Raw genomic sequence first — 17,766 nt, forward strand, 5'->3', positions numbered from 1 at the left:
GTAGGATGGCTCGGGGCATTTTGGAGGGCAGTGCATTATCGTGTTCTGGAAAAGAGCTGTCTATCCTCCATAGACTGTCTGCTTCCCAAGGAGAAATCTGCATCGGGGCCAAATATACTCTCTGCCTACTGCTTAGGAAAGCAGCAAGCTAAATACTGCCTTGTGGATGGGTTGGATTTTGGAAAAAGTTCCTTGTGCCTCTGCATACAACAGCATCTTTTTGCTCTTATACCTTGAGGCTAGCAACCTGTCTTGGTACGTGCATGGAAAGGGCAGTGTGTACCAATAGTGCAATCTAAAATTAAAATTCAGAGCAGGAGAGAGAATAAGCCAGCTGAAGCAGAAGCAGGAAGGAATCAGGAGCAGCTAGGTGTACCTCAGGCCAACACTTTTCTGGTCACTGTACCAGCTCCTGCAGAAAGGAGGCCTTCATGTAAAACATTAATTTTCCAGCCTACATAGTTTTGAAGAAACTATTTTTCCCATTTGGCCCAGATAACTATCTTCAGATAATCAAAAAGAAGTCTGAGAATGGTTTGAACTCTCACGATTCATCTCAGTGGAATGTTTCTCTGAAACCTAAGAGCAACAACTTAGCCCTGGTCGGATGCTAGGTTTAGTTTTGAGGAATTGCAGCAAGAGATATGGCACCATCATTCCTGCCTCCCCTCTGTGACAAGTTATGCAACTGTGATTTATCCCCTAGGATAAGTACTTTTAGGGTCTCTTTCACGAGAAGTTAAAGCAAAATCATGCTTTTAAAAAAGAAGCTATCAAGTAAAATCAAAGAGAAGTGGAAAGAAAAATCCATCTAAACAATAAAAGCATGATCTTTAGCTAGCTAGCTCTATGCAAGTCCATAGGCTCCATTTCTAGTGTGCATGGTGTCATCAGGAAAAACAATCTTTTTACACAAGTCCAAACTTTTAAAACAACTAAGGGTTAGAAATAGATGTCCCAACACAAGCGTAAGAACATAAGAAGTGCCATGCTGGCTCAGACAAATCGTCCATCTAGCCCAGTATTCTGTGTCTGACAGTGGCAAAGTGGAGGCTATACAGGGAAATTACTGAATAGGGTCTATGTAGAGCAGTGATTCTCAACAAGGGTCATGAAGCACCCTTGGGTGTCTTAAGATTCTTTCAAAGGTGTCTTGAGATTCTTTCAGGGGTGCCATGTGTTGCAACACAATGTTACCACTCTTAGACGTACAACCATGATTTTCACATGATAAACCCAGAGATTTCAAATAGAAAGCCATCATGTTAAAAACATTCTAGTGTGTTGTAATCTTTCTTAATTCTTTGTAACAGAGGAATTACTTTTTGTAGTCAAAAACACTCAAAAATTAAGAGCTGGCATTTTCCAAGGGGTGCCTTAAATCGATAAAAGGATGCCTTGAGTCCAAATGTTTTGAAAGGCATCTAGAGTGATCAGTGGCCCTGTTCATTTGTCTCCCTGGTATCCACAGTCATTGGGTAATTGATGCCAAGGGAAACATCTCTAACTGTTCTGTTTAATAGCTATTAATAGATATCATCCATAAATTTGTCTAGTCCAGTCGTTCTCAACCTTTTTAGACTTGAGGCACCCCTTGATAAACTCAAGGTAGCCTTTGGAAAATCCCGGTTCTTTATTTTCACTCTTTTCACTAGAATAAAAGAATAGAGCACTTTTTTCTGTTGCTAAGAACTCAGAAAGACCACAGTTATGGATTTCTATTTGAAATGTGAGTGCCTCTTTTCCCATGTTCTCCACAAAACTTTATGTATCTAGTATACTGTGCATGTACTTACTCATCCCTGTCTGTTTGTCTGTCTCATTAATTAAGTATGAGTTAATACATTGTAAAAGATGCCACTGCAGAAATATAAATTGTGTGGTTAAAAAGGATATGAACTAGAAGTGAAAACTTCTCCCCACTGGCCTGCCAACATGTCTCTATGCTGGTCAGTTAGAGCCAGGTCCTAGGAGATGCTCAAGACAGGTTAATATTCAGCCTTTTCTCCTTTTCCTCCTTCTCTCCCATGTCCATGGAAACCTTGTCTCTCTTTCCCTCATATTTCCTATGTACTCTATGTCATAAGATCTCTTACACGTTCCTGCCTTTCCGTAGCTACCTTGCCCACCACTAAAATTCTTACCCAACTTGTTAGGGGACCAAAAGATTATCTAGTTTGTACCTCCCTGCTCTTCCCCACACTTGTTCTCAGAGTAGTTCACATCCTCAGCTGATCCCCCACCCTATATGACCCAGCTTCTACTATTTTAACCTGGCAACTGGTAATAGGGGAAGATGGGTCACGTGTATAACCTAGATTTGGGTCCCAACCTCCCGTGTACTCCCCTGCTCTGCTTCAAAGCAGCTGTAACCTTCCCAGTTTAGAATACCAACTCTTCCCCTCAAAGCAGCCCAGCTAAACACCTAGGAAACTGGACATACTGTATTTCACATTAAACACTTCAGGGGAAGCCATTGCACCAAGAGTTATTAATATTTTTTACTTTTCAGGGGTGACAGATCAGGTTTGTTCTGCTGAGAACCATTTTTTTTTTAATGGCAACAAAGGTAGGGATCTTATGTTGCTGTCAGCAGAATGGCTCAAATACCCAAGTGTGACATCTGGCCCCCAAATGTAAAGTTAGTCTAAGAACCTATATGCTTTCAGGGGCGTAACAAGCAGAGTTGGTGCCCTAGGCACTCCACTCTTCCACCACTGGTGGGAGAGTGGAGAGCGTGATTGAGAGGGGGCACGCGGTTCCTAAAGGGGGGTGCACGTGGCCACGTTCAAGAGAGGGAGGGCACACGGTTCTGAGAACAACAGCACAGTTCCAGAGGAGGCGGGGTGCACGAGTCTTCCCATGCCAGGAACTGCTAAATAGTCTCTGGCTGTTCTCCTGTTGCCCTGTGCTCTGCCCACCCCGGCTATTGATCTTAAAGCAGCAGCAGCAGCAGCTGGGGACTATTTTGGATGAAGCTGTGGACTATGCAGGGTGTGGGGGTTTCTGGTGTCTCTTCTAACTTGGCACTGGTGCCAGGTGTCCCTCTCATCCACCCCTAGTTACACGGCTGCAGACTTCTATGAGAGCCTGGCTAAGCTGACAAATTTCTTACCTACTTAAAACGTATTTCACAACACAGATTTCATGTACAAATTAAATCCTCTGCTTGCTCATAAGATCTGAGCATACAGGTCCAGAATAGAGGAGTGTGACATGTTCTTTAAGCAAGCTGCTGTAATCCAAGATCAGTTTGATACATAAGGATTTGTGTGGTGATCTGTCACCTTTCAATGCATTTCTTTCAATCATGTGAAGAAAGGACAAATTCTGATAGCCTGAGATCGGTGAAAAATATTTTAATTTGGTGGAAGTGGCCTTATGTAACCCACTTCTGCTTTGCTCAGCCACTTGTCTGTTGAGAGTTCATTCAGCCTTAGCTTGTGAAAGGCAAGCTTATTCTTTCCACATTCCTCCAGTGTTGCACCTGCAGTGATCACCGTTAACAGCTAACGGTTAGCCCACCATGGAGTCTGAGATGCCACAGATATTTCTTTTTTTGTGAGCCATGTTGAGAAGTATTCCTGTATCCCAGCAAGCACTAGTAAATGGTCACTTTGGGCTTGCTTAACAGCAGTCACTGCCTGTGTGTTGGAGGGGTTGTGGAAGGAATGAGAAAGCATTTCCCAATTAAAGCTGAACTTGTACACACAAATAGTTAAAGCAAAAGAGAAAAACACATTTCTCCATAATAATCCTAAAAGATCTCAATGTACTTTTGATAGGGTTAACCCCTTTTCTAGAGATTTTCTCATATCAAATAAAATCACTTGGTGTCATTCTACAGTAAATGGGGATATTTTATTAATCTGACAATTGGGGCAGTTGGGACATTTTATTAATCTGCCAGTGGCATCCGAGTGTGACCCTAGAAGTGAATTCAGAATTCCCAGGCTAGGGACAGACATTCAAAAAGCCCAAGCCTGAATTGATTCAATCTTTGCAGGTTAGACTAACTTGCAGAGATTGAACTGATTTGCAAGTGGATAGACATTCACTTTTCATCTGGAAATGCAGGCACATGCCTTCAGTAGTTCTGGCCTGGAGCCCGGGGGTGCTAGAGCAGCCCTCCCTTCCCTTCCACAGGGAAGCTGAGCTGAGGGTGGTGTGTGGCCAGGCCCTGACAAGCATGAGTATGACTGAGGAGGGGTTTAAACCCCCATTTTGGCCTGCAGGGTTTGGAGGGTGGGGGGGAAGAGGGAGCATGGCCAGATGAGAGTATGGCGAGTATGGCCATGTAGCAGGGGAGGGGAAGAGCCCTGCCCACTGCAGCAGGTCCCCGACAGCCGAGAACAGTCTGGCCACACAGCTCTTCCCTCTCTTCTTCCCTCTGCCATAGTGGGGCAGGGAGAGGGGCTCGGTGCGGTGCTACCTGGCCCTGGAGGGAACTCTTCCTCCTCCTCCTCTCCTCCCTCACCACTGCAGGTGGGGAGGGATGCTGTGTTCAGTGCTGCCCAGTCTGGCTCAGCCTGGGCATGGAGAGTGGCTGTCACTAAGCTGAGGCAGCCATGTGGCAGAGCCAGGCCAGGCCATGGGGTGGGATCCTCCCCAGTGGCTGCAGCTCAGTGACAGGGAACCTGAGCCCTGTCAGTGACAGCAGCCTACCCCAGTGTGCATGGGTGCTACCTGGCTGGGAAGTGCTGGCTCAGAGGCACTCATGGGCCCAGAGCCCAGCACCCACCCACTTTGGGGGCTTGCTGTGGACATATGAGCCTTGCGGCACCTCCAAGCCAGCCCGGGTAGCCTGCTGCTCAGCCAGGTGCCACCCATGTGTGCCAGGCTGCTGTCACTAACAGGGCTTAGCTTCCCTGCCACTGAGCTACAGCTGCTGGGGAGGGCCCTGCTCCCATGGCCCAGCCTGGCCCCGCCATGTGGCTGCCTTGGGCAGGGCTGAGCAGGGCCAGTCCAGGTCACAGGGTTGAGGCCCTCCCAAGTGGCTGTGGCGTAGTGACAGCTATGCCCAGGCTGGGCTGGGCCAGGTTGCACAGAGCCCCCCTGTGGTGGAGGAGGGTGGAAGGGGAGCTGCTCCATCTCAGCTGCAATCCCCTGGTGTAGAGGGGGGGAATTAAACCTCTCCCTGCCCCCTTAACTTTAGTGGGACCATGCCAAGACAGCTGCGGTCCCTGCCAGTGGGACAGGGAAGAGAGGGAGAGACTCAACCCCCTCTGTGCTTACGCTGTTTGGGACACCCTGACAGAGGCTGATTTCCCTCCCCCTCCCCCCCCCCGGCTCCAGCAGCAGAGATAGGGGCATGGCCAGATGCCATCCCAGCATAGCCCCATTAAAGCAAAGGGGGCAAGGAGGGGGTTAATTCTACAGCTACAGCTGGGGTCTGCCATGCCTGGCTCCTGCCTCTGCCTCAGCTGCTTATCCGCAGACAGGCAGACCCTGGCTGTGGTGTGGGGGGGAGGGGAAGGAGGGAAGAATTAATCCCCTCCCTTCCCACTTTGCCCACTTTTGCATGGCCTGGCAGCTAGAGAACAGAGGGGCAGGACCAACCCTGCTCTCTGGAGCAGAGAGCACAGCCCTGCCCAGGGCTGCAGAGCATACTGGGATGCTGGGGGACTCTGGTTTAACTTAAATAAGGAAGGGCTCTGGGACAAAAATTCCATAAACCAGGTCGACCCAAATCAGTTAAGTCTGATACTACATTCAACCAGGTTTATCTTAAACCAGTTTTAGTCATTTTGAAGCTGGTTTGTGTGCACTGTACTTCTGTTATGTCAAAGGTTTAAAGCAGTTTCTGATCACTTGAACCAGTTTATGTTACTTCTATCCCTAGCCTCACTCTTGAAATGAAGCCTGGGAGGGACTAAACACAGCTTGTGGTTGGTATAGCTGTCGGTGACCTCTTGGGAAAGTCCTAATCACCTCTGCCCTGAGCGAGGGAGGAAGCATATACTGAATCTGGAGAAATAAGGGGTAGGAAAGAGGAAGGTTGAGGCAATCTCAGAAAAACATGGAAAGAGAGCGGGCAGACCAACCAAACTAGGAGTCCTTTTGCGGGAAAGGTCAGGAATTAGTCATTGCTATTGGAAAGTACTTGGCCATAGATCAATGACAGCTCATCTTCTCTAAAATGACATGGGGGATGGAAAAAACCAGTTTTTAGTTTTAACATTAAATCAGGAAAATGCTATGAAGGGAATATTAAGCCCTGCTCTATTTAAGGATGCATGTTGTACAAGAAATATTAACTTTGGGGTTTTAGTTGCTTGGTTTGCTTTTCCCCGGAGAACAGAGGACAGCTACAGGGCAAAGCCTCACTCTAGTGTGAAAAGAATTCTCCACTGAACTTCAGAGTGTGTACACAGGAGTTGCCAATAGTTGTCATTCATGCCATGTAACATGGATTGAAATGGCTGGAGCTGTGTTAACAAGAGAAAAAGTCAGTGGCAGCATGTCCATTATGTAGCTGGTGGCTGAAAACATCTGTAGCAGGAACTGGAGCCTCCTTGTCTGTGGACTCCCTGATCATCTGACTATCAAGTATAAGGGGAACTGTGTTAAACACAGTGAATTGTGTTTGACTTTTACAGCCAGATAGGAAACAGAAAGAGAATTTAGTCTCTGTGCTTTTTTTTATTGAAAGAGCAATAAAAGGACTAAACAGCAGCAGTCCTGGTCACTCCCTATACATAATTGAAATAGCTGCCCAGTGAAGTCAGAATGAGATTGGGGGGATGGGGCTGTATAAGTGGCTCTGACTGTTGCTATAACAACAGCACCTTGGTCTAATTTCTTTTGAAAAATGAATTGCTGCTGGTGGGATGAAGCGAAGCAGCTTCTCCCAGCAGATGAAAGCTCCGCCGACAGCCTCAAGTGCTCTGTTGTTTATGTATGGGATACAGTGTGGTGTGTCCGTGGCAGCCCTGTTGATAATTGCAAGACAGGTTAGATTTAGAGGACTTGTGTGCGTTTGTGCAAGCACACGTGCGCACTCTTTAGAGTCATTTTAAAAAACAACTCACTAAAGTTTGACCTTTTCCAGTTCTACAACAAAGTTCTTCGAAAGGTACATAAATAATACCTAGTTCCACTTCACCACACCTTCTGCTTCGGAAGAGGAACCTGCTGTGAAATAGTTCCCACAGCCAAGCGAGGTCTGTGAATAAGACTAATATCAGCATGCTGGGGGGGAGAGGGAGGGGGGGCGTTATTTTATGTATCAAGAATTTTTTTTTCTTAGAAGCCTCAGAGCTGCTTGCAAGTAACTGCTTTATGCCAACTGCAGATCACATGGACAAGCAATGTATTGTTTCTTTGAGGGAGATGGAAGGCTTTTTATAATAGAATATCTTATTTCAGGCTTTGTCTTCAGAGGGGGAAGGGGATTTTATTCAAAAGCATTGGGGTATCCGGATGCACTATACTCTTTGCTTGATGCATGGCCATTGCAAGACTTTCCAGCAATTCTAAACTACTCGGAGTCAGGAAGTGTAAAGGAACGTTTAAACTGAAATGGTCTTATGAGTATCTTTCTGTTTTATGCCTGAAAGAGGAGAGATTTTTCCCTCCTACCCATCCTTCTAAAATGCTGAAGTTGAAGCAGTTTTAACCTTCCACTTTGCTACTTCCCAAAGTTTGTGTGTAGCACAATCGTTTCATCTCTCCCTCTGCATTACGTTCTAGTGTAGCTGTTGTTAAGGTCCTCTCAGAGTGCAAACAAAGGAACTTCCCAAACTCTCGATTTCCCAGTCCCTTGCTTGTGCAGTGCCTGTAAACCCCAAATCCTAGAACTTCTTCATGAAAGTCAAACTCACTCTGACATAAACTAGAACAATCTCCATTAATTTCATAAGTAGCAACCCATGCTACACTAGATGTGGCCAGGGAAATTATTTCCTCCTTAAAGTGGCTTTCTGTTACAATAAAAATATTTTTTACAAACAAAACTTATACATAGTTACACACACAGACTATTTTTGCACCTACTGAAATCCATGTTGATATAGGGAGACATCCAAGTTTTTGAACTTTAAGCATCTTTAAGCATTGCTATTAGACTGGGATGAGTTTGAAGTGTTATTATTTTTTCTCATTCTCATTAGTTTTATAAATATGATTGCATAATGCATCAGTGGGATAATTGCACATCTTTAAATGATAGAGTGAAACTAGAAATTATTGCATTTCTAACAAACTAATTTTGAAAGACCACACACAAAATACCCTTAAATTTTGAAAATACTAAAGTACATTACTGCTTCCTGTGTCAAGAGGTAACTTCCTTTAAGCAGCCTTAATTAACTAATTCCGATAAATTTCACAGAAGAAAATTACCTATGTATAATACTCTCATTTCCAATGCAGGTATGGCATTACTTATGACTACTCAGTATTATAGAGTTATTCTGTGGAAACAAAAGGTCCATCTGTGCAACAGAAAGAAGTGCAGTAGGGAACTGGGTAGGTACACAGTTGTCCCTCTGCATGTTTTTAAAAAATACAAGTGTATTTTCAAATGTAGAAGATATGTTCTAGCCTCATCCCTTAAGCACACTGTTGAACACAACTTTTTGAAATGCTTACTGGGCCAGCATTGTCTATTGTTGGCTTTTTTGGCACAACTTTGGATCATTCAATTGTTTGTGGGTTGGTTATTTTATTTTTTTCATGATGAAGGAGAATAGCTCTTGTTTAAGGAATTATCAGTAGCTGAAAGGAAGGTAACACGGAAACTGGAATACTATATATATATCATGTAAATGGCCTGATAGTGTTTAGAGACTCTAGTGATATTGAAGCATGTTATTTTAAGCTGTTATATCAACTGTTTCACTGCAGATTAGGTCTTGAAGCCAAAACAGATTGTGACCTTTCTTTTCAAGTTCTGAAGAAGGAACACTTGGAAGTTGATTGTTTTTGTACTGGAAAAGAGGTAGCATGACCACATCTGTATTATCCTTTGTTTGGTTTCTGTAGGCTGAACTGTGGGTGTATAAAGATCAGTACCATACATTCAGTGGCTTGGTGGCAATGCCTAGTCACATGCTAAGTGACATGGTTCAAGCTCTGATGCCACATGGTGGTTTTGGTCTTTAGAGGAAGGGAAAGAAGGAGATGGAAACCATCTTATAAATCTTCCTTCATAGATTTCATAGATTTCATAGACATTAGGGCTGGAAGGGACCTCGGAAGATCATAGAGTCCAGCCCCCCGCCCAAAGGGCAGGAAGTCAGCTGGGGTTATAGGATCCCAGCAAGATAAGCATCCAATTTGCTCTTGAAGGTGTTCAGTGTAGGTGCGTGAACCACCTCTGATGGCGGGCTGTTCCAGACCTTGGGGGCTCACACAGTAAAGAAATTCTTCCTTGTGTCCAGCCTGAAACAGTCTTGCGGTAGTTTATGACCATTTGACCTCATCATCCCTTGGGGCGCCCTGGTGAACAAACGTTCCTCCAGATCCTGGTGGTCACCCTTGGTGGGATCTGGCATTTTGTTTGTTCCTAGTCTTGGAGGACAATGCTCGCTGACCACTCCAAACAGGATGTGAGCTGCAGTCAGTCTGATGGGTGTGAAGTCAAGGTGCAGGGGCGGTGGGTCTAGAATTAGGGAATAAGGGAATCTGAGAACTCATCATCTGTATGGCAGGGGCAGGCTTGTTGGGAGTTGCCCAGTCCTGTGCAACAAAAGAAAGGCCAGAGCAATTGACGCTTTTCCAGTCCATATTGCAAAATTCACCCTGACGAGGTTCTCCTTGGGGTTTCACTTGATGTTTGATATTGTTTTCTTCGAAGAATGTTCATCTGTTTTTCCCATTAGGAATGTCAGGAGTGCTGACAGATCCCAGGGAGTGACTGTGTAAACTGCTTGTTGTACTGTGTTAAATGATTCGCTCAATTTCAGAAATCGTAAATAGGGTGAGAATGTTGCAGTGTACACTGATCTTTCCTCTCTAGGGCTCCCTGATCATGTCATGTGAAGAGAAATACTGCTGCTGGATGATAGTCCACGCAGTTAAAACATCAGTTACACAGAAGCAGTGGCAGAGCAGTTTGTGTTTCCCTGTGGCTGAGACAAGACAAAGAGAAAAAGGAATTCTACTCTGTGGTTGTGTGGTGGCTTTGGGCAGTGGTAACAGGTAGCAAACTCCCAGGCATACATGCCAGCAGGACCTCATTTATGTTTCTTAGCAATGTGTTTAATCACTTTTCTACTTTGCCCATCTAAAAATCATTCCTGCTCTCTCAAATTTAAGTGGTCAGGACCTGGGGGTGGGAAGAAGAAGCCGATGCTCTGCCTAAGGACTTAGATTTTCCTTCCACGTTTATAAAATCACCTGTATGGATTCATAGATTCATAGATTGTAAGGCTGGAAAGGACCCTGGAAGATCATCGGGTTCAGCTCCCCTGCACCAAGCAGGAAAGAGAACTGGGAGTCAGGTGACCCCAGCAAAGTGACTGTCCAATCTCCCCTTGAAGATTTCCAGGGTAGGCGATTGCACCACTTCTGGAGGGAGTTTATTCCACAGTCTGGACACCCTGACTGTGAAGAAGTTTTTTCTAATGTTGAGCCCGTGAACAACTGGTTCCTCCCGAGACTGGGGGGGGGCACCATTTGTAGTCAGTGGCGAGTGGCGAGCCAGGACTACCTGCAGATGCCAGCGGTGGTGTCAGCGGTGAGGGGTGGCAAGCGGTGACTGCCCACAGATACTGGCAGTGGTGTTGGCAGTGGCGAGTGGGAACCACCCACAGATGCTGGCAGCAGAGGAGGGGACAGCAAGTGGCAAGCGGGGACTGCCTGCAGATACCCTCAGTGATGTTGGCGGCAAGGCGGGGCAGGTGGAGAGCAGCGACCACCCGCAGAAGCGGGTGGAAGCTTCGGCAGTGGCCAGTCTCAGGGGGGGCATATGTCCCCCCCCCCCCCACACACACACACACATCGCCTATGGTTGAGCCTGAAACAATCTTCTAGGAGTTTGTGGCCATTACTCCTGGTTTTCCCCAAGGGCGCCCTGGTGAATAGTTATTCACTGAGCCCTTGATGTACACCCCTGATGTAACAGTAAGCTGCAACCAGGTCCCCCTCTCAGCCTTCTCTTTTTCAGGCTGATGAGTCCCAGGTCCCTCAGCCTTTCCTCATATGACTTGTCACACAGGTCTCTGATCATATGGGTAGAAAACTAGTAGAAGACCTGTGCACAGCAAATACCCCACTTATGCACTATTTTGAAAGCTAAATTGAGACCTCAGGCATGCATAGGTCTTGTACTGGGAATTCTACTTCAAGCACATAAAATGATAGTGAAAAATGCAGGCAGGACTTGTGAGAAAGAGAGTGAACCAGCAGGCTTTTTGTCTTGCATGGTGGGGCAGGAAGTGGGGGAGAGGCCATGAGATTTTCTCATTGGCCGTTCCAGTTTCTCATTCGAAACAACCAGAGGGATGTGAACAGGAATGAATGAGGCAATTCTGCTCTGAGAAGTCAGGATAGACAAAGAAAAAAAAGTGGAGAACAGTTCCCAGGAGGAATTCTTTGATATGCTGAAGGGACTGAGCTTCCATTCAAAGCAGAACAGGGACTCCTCCCAAAGACTCTGAGATGGGAATCCATGGCTGCAGACTGAATTAGAAATTGTGGGAAAGAAGAAAAAACATAATTTGAAAAATTCTGCTTCAGGGGGTGGGCTGGGAGCTGAATGTCCATGATCATCATAGATATAAAACACTTACAAATGATAAGATCTTCAGTTTTGTGTCCTCTATTGTTCTATATCAAGGATGCAAACATGTCCAGAACAGGCATACTGGAGTTGTGACCCCTCCACTTCCTGTCTCCCTGCACTGTTGTTTTGCGTGAGCCAAGGAAGGGCTGCTTTTGTTAGCCTGGTGCATAAGCAGTGGACTTAATATTTTGTGTAATGGGATAGAACTGTGGATAGCTGAATAGGTGGAATATAAGTGGTTCAACCTAAATGTACTTGGCTTATTTTTGATAGAATTCATGGAAGCTAATGTGGTTGCTTTTGTATCCTGCTAAGTGAATGTTGCTGTTATTTTTACAATATTCGTGGCTTACTACTTTTGTTAGCACCAGCGTTGAAACATTTTCCTATAATTTTGCTTCTTTTTAATTAATGAATCAGTTCAACATCATATAAAGTGATGAACATCTTTCTATTTGTTAGAAAAAATATGTTTTTCCCCACTTAAGAGAGATTCCCTATTTCTTGTACAGCCCTAATACGTAAGGACAGAGGGGTAAAAGGACAGAAAACAGCACGTATATTTTGAATACCAGCATTCATACTATATATATTTCTCTCAAAACATAGACTCAAAAATTACTTGTGCATTTTAGCATCTCTATTTTTGGGTGTCCAGCTTCAAACCTCTTGAAGAGGCTAGATTTTCAGAAGACACAGACTCAGCACTATTGCAAACGAAGCTCCTTCAGGGTATCTCAGCAGTGTTGGGAACCCAAAAATGGAAGCCCCCCAAATCCCTGGTCACATTTGAAAATCTTGGCTCAGATCTTTATAAGTCTGATAAAAAAGCAGCTGAACATTTGTAGCAGTGTCCTATACAGTGTTCCCCCAATGGACATGATCCTAGACCTCATACTCAGGTTGAGCTCCCTTGTTACAGGTCCTCTTTTCTGAGCAGTCTGACTTCAAGGCATATGAAGGAAGCTAAGGAATCTTTACTCTGAGAATTTCTAAAATGTGGTATGCAAGGGGGAAAATTATTGTCACAAAATCTGCAGCATGCTTTGTTTGAAAGAAATTTGTGCAAGTGGCTTATTTGGATTTTCTTTTTTCTTTCTTTTTCATTCAAGCTACAAGAGACAGTAAAGAGGAAGTTGGAAGGTGCACGCTCGCCCCTCAATGGAGAACAGCAAAATGGTGTCTGTGATGGTAGCTTCTCCCCAACCAGCAAGAGGATACGGAAGGATGTACCAGGAATTGATGCAATCAACAGCTTGCCCAATAACTTGCCTATACCTTCTGTTTCTCCTCTTCACCAGCTTGACATGAAGCCTTCTTTACCCCTGCAGAACAGTGGGACACATCCTACTGGGCTGGAAGACTTAGGTAAAAATGGCGGACTTCCAGAGATAAAGCTGCCAGTTAATGGTTGCAGTGAGATTGAAGAAAGTTTTAACATCCTGCAAAATAAGGAGCTAAAACAAGAACCTTTGGATGACCCCACATGCATAGACACTTCTGAAACCTCCCTTTCAAATCAAAATAAACTTTTCTCAGACATTAATCTGAATGATCAAGAGTGGCAGGAGCTAATAGATGAGCTAGCCAACACTGTTCCAGAGGATGATATACAAGATTTGTTCAATGAAGACTTTGAAGAGAAGAAGGAACCAGAATTTCCCAGACCTGCCACTGAGATTCAAGAGAGTGCAAGCATTAAGAGCGATCCGTCTCATTCTCCATTTGCTCATGTACCTCTGGGATCTCCCCAGGTGAGGCCTTCTTCTTCAGGTCCTCCATTTTCAAATGTCTCCACAGCTTCTAGTATACCTTCTGTTTCCAGTGCTCCTGCAGCTCCAGTCCCTGCCAGCTCACCAGCAAATTGTGTTGTTCAGTCACCCCAAACTCCCAGCCAAGCCCATACTCCAGGCCAGTCTCAGTCACGATCTGGAAATGGTTACCTTATGAATCCAGCAGCTGTAACAGTGGCGGGTGCAGGGCCTGGTCCTGTGACTATACCCAGTGCTGACTTATCTCCAGCTGAACAGCTGAAACAAATGGCAGCACAGCAGCAACAAAGAGCTAAACTCATGCAGCAAAAGCAGCAACAGCAGCAACATCCAAATCAAGCATCAAGCTGGTCACCGGTTGGGCCTCCATCTAGTCCGTACGGAGGGCCCTTCAGTGCAGACAAACCAAATAGTCCAATGATGTATCCCCAAGCCTTTAACAACCAAAACCCAATAGTGCCTCCTATGGCAAACAATCCACAGAAGACCACAATGAATAACTACCTCCCTCAAAATCACATAAATATGATCAGTCAGCAGCCAAATAACTTGGGTACAAACTCCCTAAGCAAACAGCCCAATATGCTTACTTATGGCAACACTAAACCTCTGACTCACTTCAATGCTGAGTTGAGTCAGAGAATGACCCCACCCATGGCCAACCCCAACAAGAACCCCATGATGCCATACATACAGCCACAGTCCCAGCAGCCACAGATGCAAGCTCAGATGGCGCACCTGAGTGAGGAACAGAAGCGCATGCTTATCATGAAGCAGAAAGGAATGATGACTCAACCAATGGCATATGCAACACTTCCCTCCCTTAGTCAGGTAAGTGTAAATACTAGAGCATGTTGAATGTACACTTTGTGAGCAACTTTAGTCCAAGAAAAAGTTTCAGCAACTGACTTTTTCTGAGGGGATGAGTTCAGTTTCAGCAGTTTCTTGTTTTCATCGTCGCATAGGAGCTTATATGCTATGGATGTCTGCAGTAGGAAAGGATTGGACTTGATAGCATAGGTGGTCCTTTCTGGTCCTGCATTCCTGGATGTGCATGTCTGTCCTATGGTGATATTCTTTCAGTGTTTCCAGTGACTAGGGCCAATCAGGGGGCTTTGGAGAGAATTGATTTTGAGATTTTTTCTCTTTTGAGAGCTCGTCTTCTTCCTTCTGTAACTTTCCAACCTGTAGCACTGTGCTGTTTAACTTACACAAAGTTGTTGCATTGTAACAGAAGGTGTTAGCAGAGTCACTTTTTCTATAGCATTGGAGAAGAGGAGGAGGAATCTGGGAAACTCTGAACAGAATTGTCAGCGGCGCATGGTTCAGTGGCATGAATTATCAACAACAAGGGCCTTCTGGCTGCTCCTTCTGACTGCCCATGAGCAACCACAGCTCCCACTTCTGCAAGTAAATGTAGCAGTGAAAGGCATTTGGGACCTCTTAGAATCAGGTCCAAAATGAGATTATTTCTTACAAGACATCCAAGCAGACCTCAGTGATGTACTTCTTGTAATTGTACTTTCATTTTCAAAATGCCTTCAGTCTTCTCCAGTGACTTGCCATCTGACTTAGGTCTTCACAAGAAACAATTTTGCATTACCTTCTCACTCTTAAACTCCAAGCTCACTATGTGGGGCTGTTGGTGCTAGGTCTGTGGGACAGAAGCAGATGGATCTCAGTTAATGTAAGTAACAGTTATAGTAGTAGCATTTTGTACCAGACCATGTGGCACTCACTCATGTTCAGTAAAACTACCTGAATGAATAGCTGATCACCAGTGTGACAAAGGAGGTCATGTATGCACATTTCAGGTGTTGTTTTGTTCATTTTAAAAAGGACCAAACAAAACAATCATTTCTTTTGTAACTGAGCCAGGCTTACAATGAAGGTGATACCGCTCATGGAAATCCTACTCCTAAAGTGTGTCAGGAATTATGATGTAATGACCCACTAATAGAATTGTCTATTGTTAGTTTTAGTTCAAAGAGCTTTTTACCACATTAGCTATTTCCACACCGCCTACAATAAGCTCTTCCTTTTGAGCATGGCTTCAGATAATGGTGACTCACTTCACTAATGCACGTGGAGATACGGCAGTGTTCCATATTTCCTGGATGTGGTGAGTTTGGGAATTTACTCCCAAGAGAAACTTGTCCTTTCCATCTTAGAGTGGGTCACATAATTGTTAAGGTGAGGAGGTGCAGAGGAAAAAGCAGTGAACCAGTGCCTTCTGGGGTTTGGTTCACAATGGCTGGAGACAGCTCAAAAATGTGCCTTTCTGTTCTTAATAATGAATGTCTCTTGCATTATAAATAATAGGCCTAGTTCCTCTGCTTTTGGTGAAGTCTTGTCCTGAAAAACAGTAAGGCATTGATATCACAATCAGCCACTCTAACCTGAACTACAGCATCCCCTGTCCCAGCTGACAAGAGAAAGGATGTTTAACCAATGTAATGTTCTATGGCAGTGATTCTCAGCCAGGGTGCTGCGGCACCCCAGGGTGCCTTGAGATCTTGTCAGGAGTGCCATGGGGTGTCACACAGCATTAACACTGTTAAGTGTACAAACATTATAGACAAGACTAAACCCGAGGTTTCCAACAGGAATCCGTAGTGTTAAAAACATTCTGACCTGCTGTGGTCTTCCTGATTTCTTTGCAGCAAATGAATTGTTCCGTTACTCTTCTGTAGCGAAAAATTAGTAAAAACGAAGAGCTGGCACTTTCTGAGGGTACCCTAAGTGTAATGAGGGTTTCCTTGAGTCTAAAAAGGTTGAGAACCACTGCTCTGTGGTTTATTTCAGAAGTACTCAACCTCCAGCCCACAAAGCTCCCTATGGGCTGCAAAATTTGGTGTCAAGACAGCAGTGGCTGTTAATACTGACTTCCTGCTCTGCCATGGCCAAAATCCCAAGCCCCACAGCCATGACCCTCCCGCTACATGACCAGATCAGAACCAGGCAGCAGTCCCTTCTCTCTGCACAGCAGGGATGGGGCCAAGCTGTGCCCTTTTCTTCCTGTGGGTCTGGGCCATGCCCCCTCTACCTGCACAGCTGGTTTGGGTTGGGCTATGCCCCCTTGTCTCTCCTTGGGGTCTCCTGCTCTCTGGCCAGGTAGGTGCCAGGCTATGCCCCTTCCTCCCGTAGGGCCAGGCTACACCTCCTTTCCCCATGGGCTAAATTGGGGCCAAGTCATTGCCCCCTCCCCCGCCACCAAGCCAGGTTGGATCTGGGCCAAGCCCTTTCTCCAAATGGCTGGATCGGGGACAGACTGGCCCCCCACCCCCCTCTGTGTGACTGGATGGAGCCCTATCACACATGCCGGGGGCACTGGACTGGGTCCACCAGTCAGATCCAGCCTGCAGAGGGACCAGACACTGCCCATCCAAGCCCCATATTCAAAAAGGTTGAGCACCACTGGTTTATTTTATTGGGTATTTTACACCTGTTTAATTCAAATACTTCACAAGCCATTAGGAGAAGAGTAGTCCCTGTAATAATACATCTCCCCTTCACTCAAAGGCTGAGAAATACCTGGCTGTGCTTTAATCTTGATGGGATATCAGTATCCTTCTGTAGTTCACCAGCAAGAAGAGATAACTTCAGGCTTCCTATTCCTGATGTTACCAAGGCTTAAAAAAGCAACAGAAGCTGTTAAAACAAGTAAAAAATTGAAACCATTTTCATACCTTATAAAGAAGTCATTTGGGGTAAAACTAGGGGTGTGTGGGGCGGGGGGGGCAGGGTTAGCAGACCATTCAGTTCACCTTTCAATGACTCAACCAGAAATAGGGACCTATTGCTTCCATACGGGAAGGTCCATCCAGTCCCAGTGGACCAATTTAGCTTCGTGTGCAGGAAAGGATCAGTTAGCTGAGGAAGGTGATAAAACAGATATGTAGCTACAATGCATGTCCCAATTCTTTTTCTTGCTGCTCACCTTAAATGTATTTTTCTGTGGACACCTTAAAAGCTGTTGTTATGCCGTGGCCTGCTCAGACAGCAATAGATTGATTCTTACAATGATAGGAAAGAGCTGTTGATTTTAATAACCTAATCTACACCAATGCAGTCCTTGTTATTCCAACTACTGCAGGATACAGAGAGAATCAGTTGCAAAAATCTCTCAGATTGGATGCATTGCATATTGTAGGTAGAGTTTTAGAAAAATTCTTATTTTCTTTTTGGAAGAAACTTCCAATACAAATATGTATGAGCATCCTTCCACAGGTTCATCATTGTTACTCTGCCATTATGGCTTCTCTC

At 45.1% G+C, this 17,766-nt stretch overlaps 1 protein-coding gene across 4 annotated transcripts in view; it reads left to right on the top strand.

The window, feature by feature from the left end:
- MAML3 (mastermind like transcriptional coactivator 3) overlaps window positions 1-17,766 on the top strand; it is a 346,623-nt gene that overhangs the window by 194,220 nt on the left and 134,637 nt on the right. For 2 of the 4 annotated variants that reach the window (XM_090036509.1, XM_090036508.1), the window contains exon 2: window positions 12,841-14,331. In XM_090036509.1, the coding sequence (XP_089892635.1) occupies window positions 12,841-14,331 (1,491 nt within the window). Of the gene's footprint in view, window positions 1-6,858; window positions 7,164-8,373; window positions 8,470-12,840; window positions 14,332-17,766 lie in introns of those variants that run through there. The other 2 variants (XM_090036510.1, XM_090036511.1) reach the window with 2 other exon arrangements.

The sequence above is a fragment of the Crocodylus siamensis genome, chromosome 2, assembly GCF_052110815.1.
Source record: "Crocodylus siamensis isolate JL-2025a chromosome 2, ASM5211081v1, whole genome shotgun sequence".
Lineage (NCBI taxonomy): Eukaryota > Metazoa > Chordata > Crocodylia > Crocodylidae > Crocodylus > Crocodylus siamensis.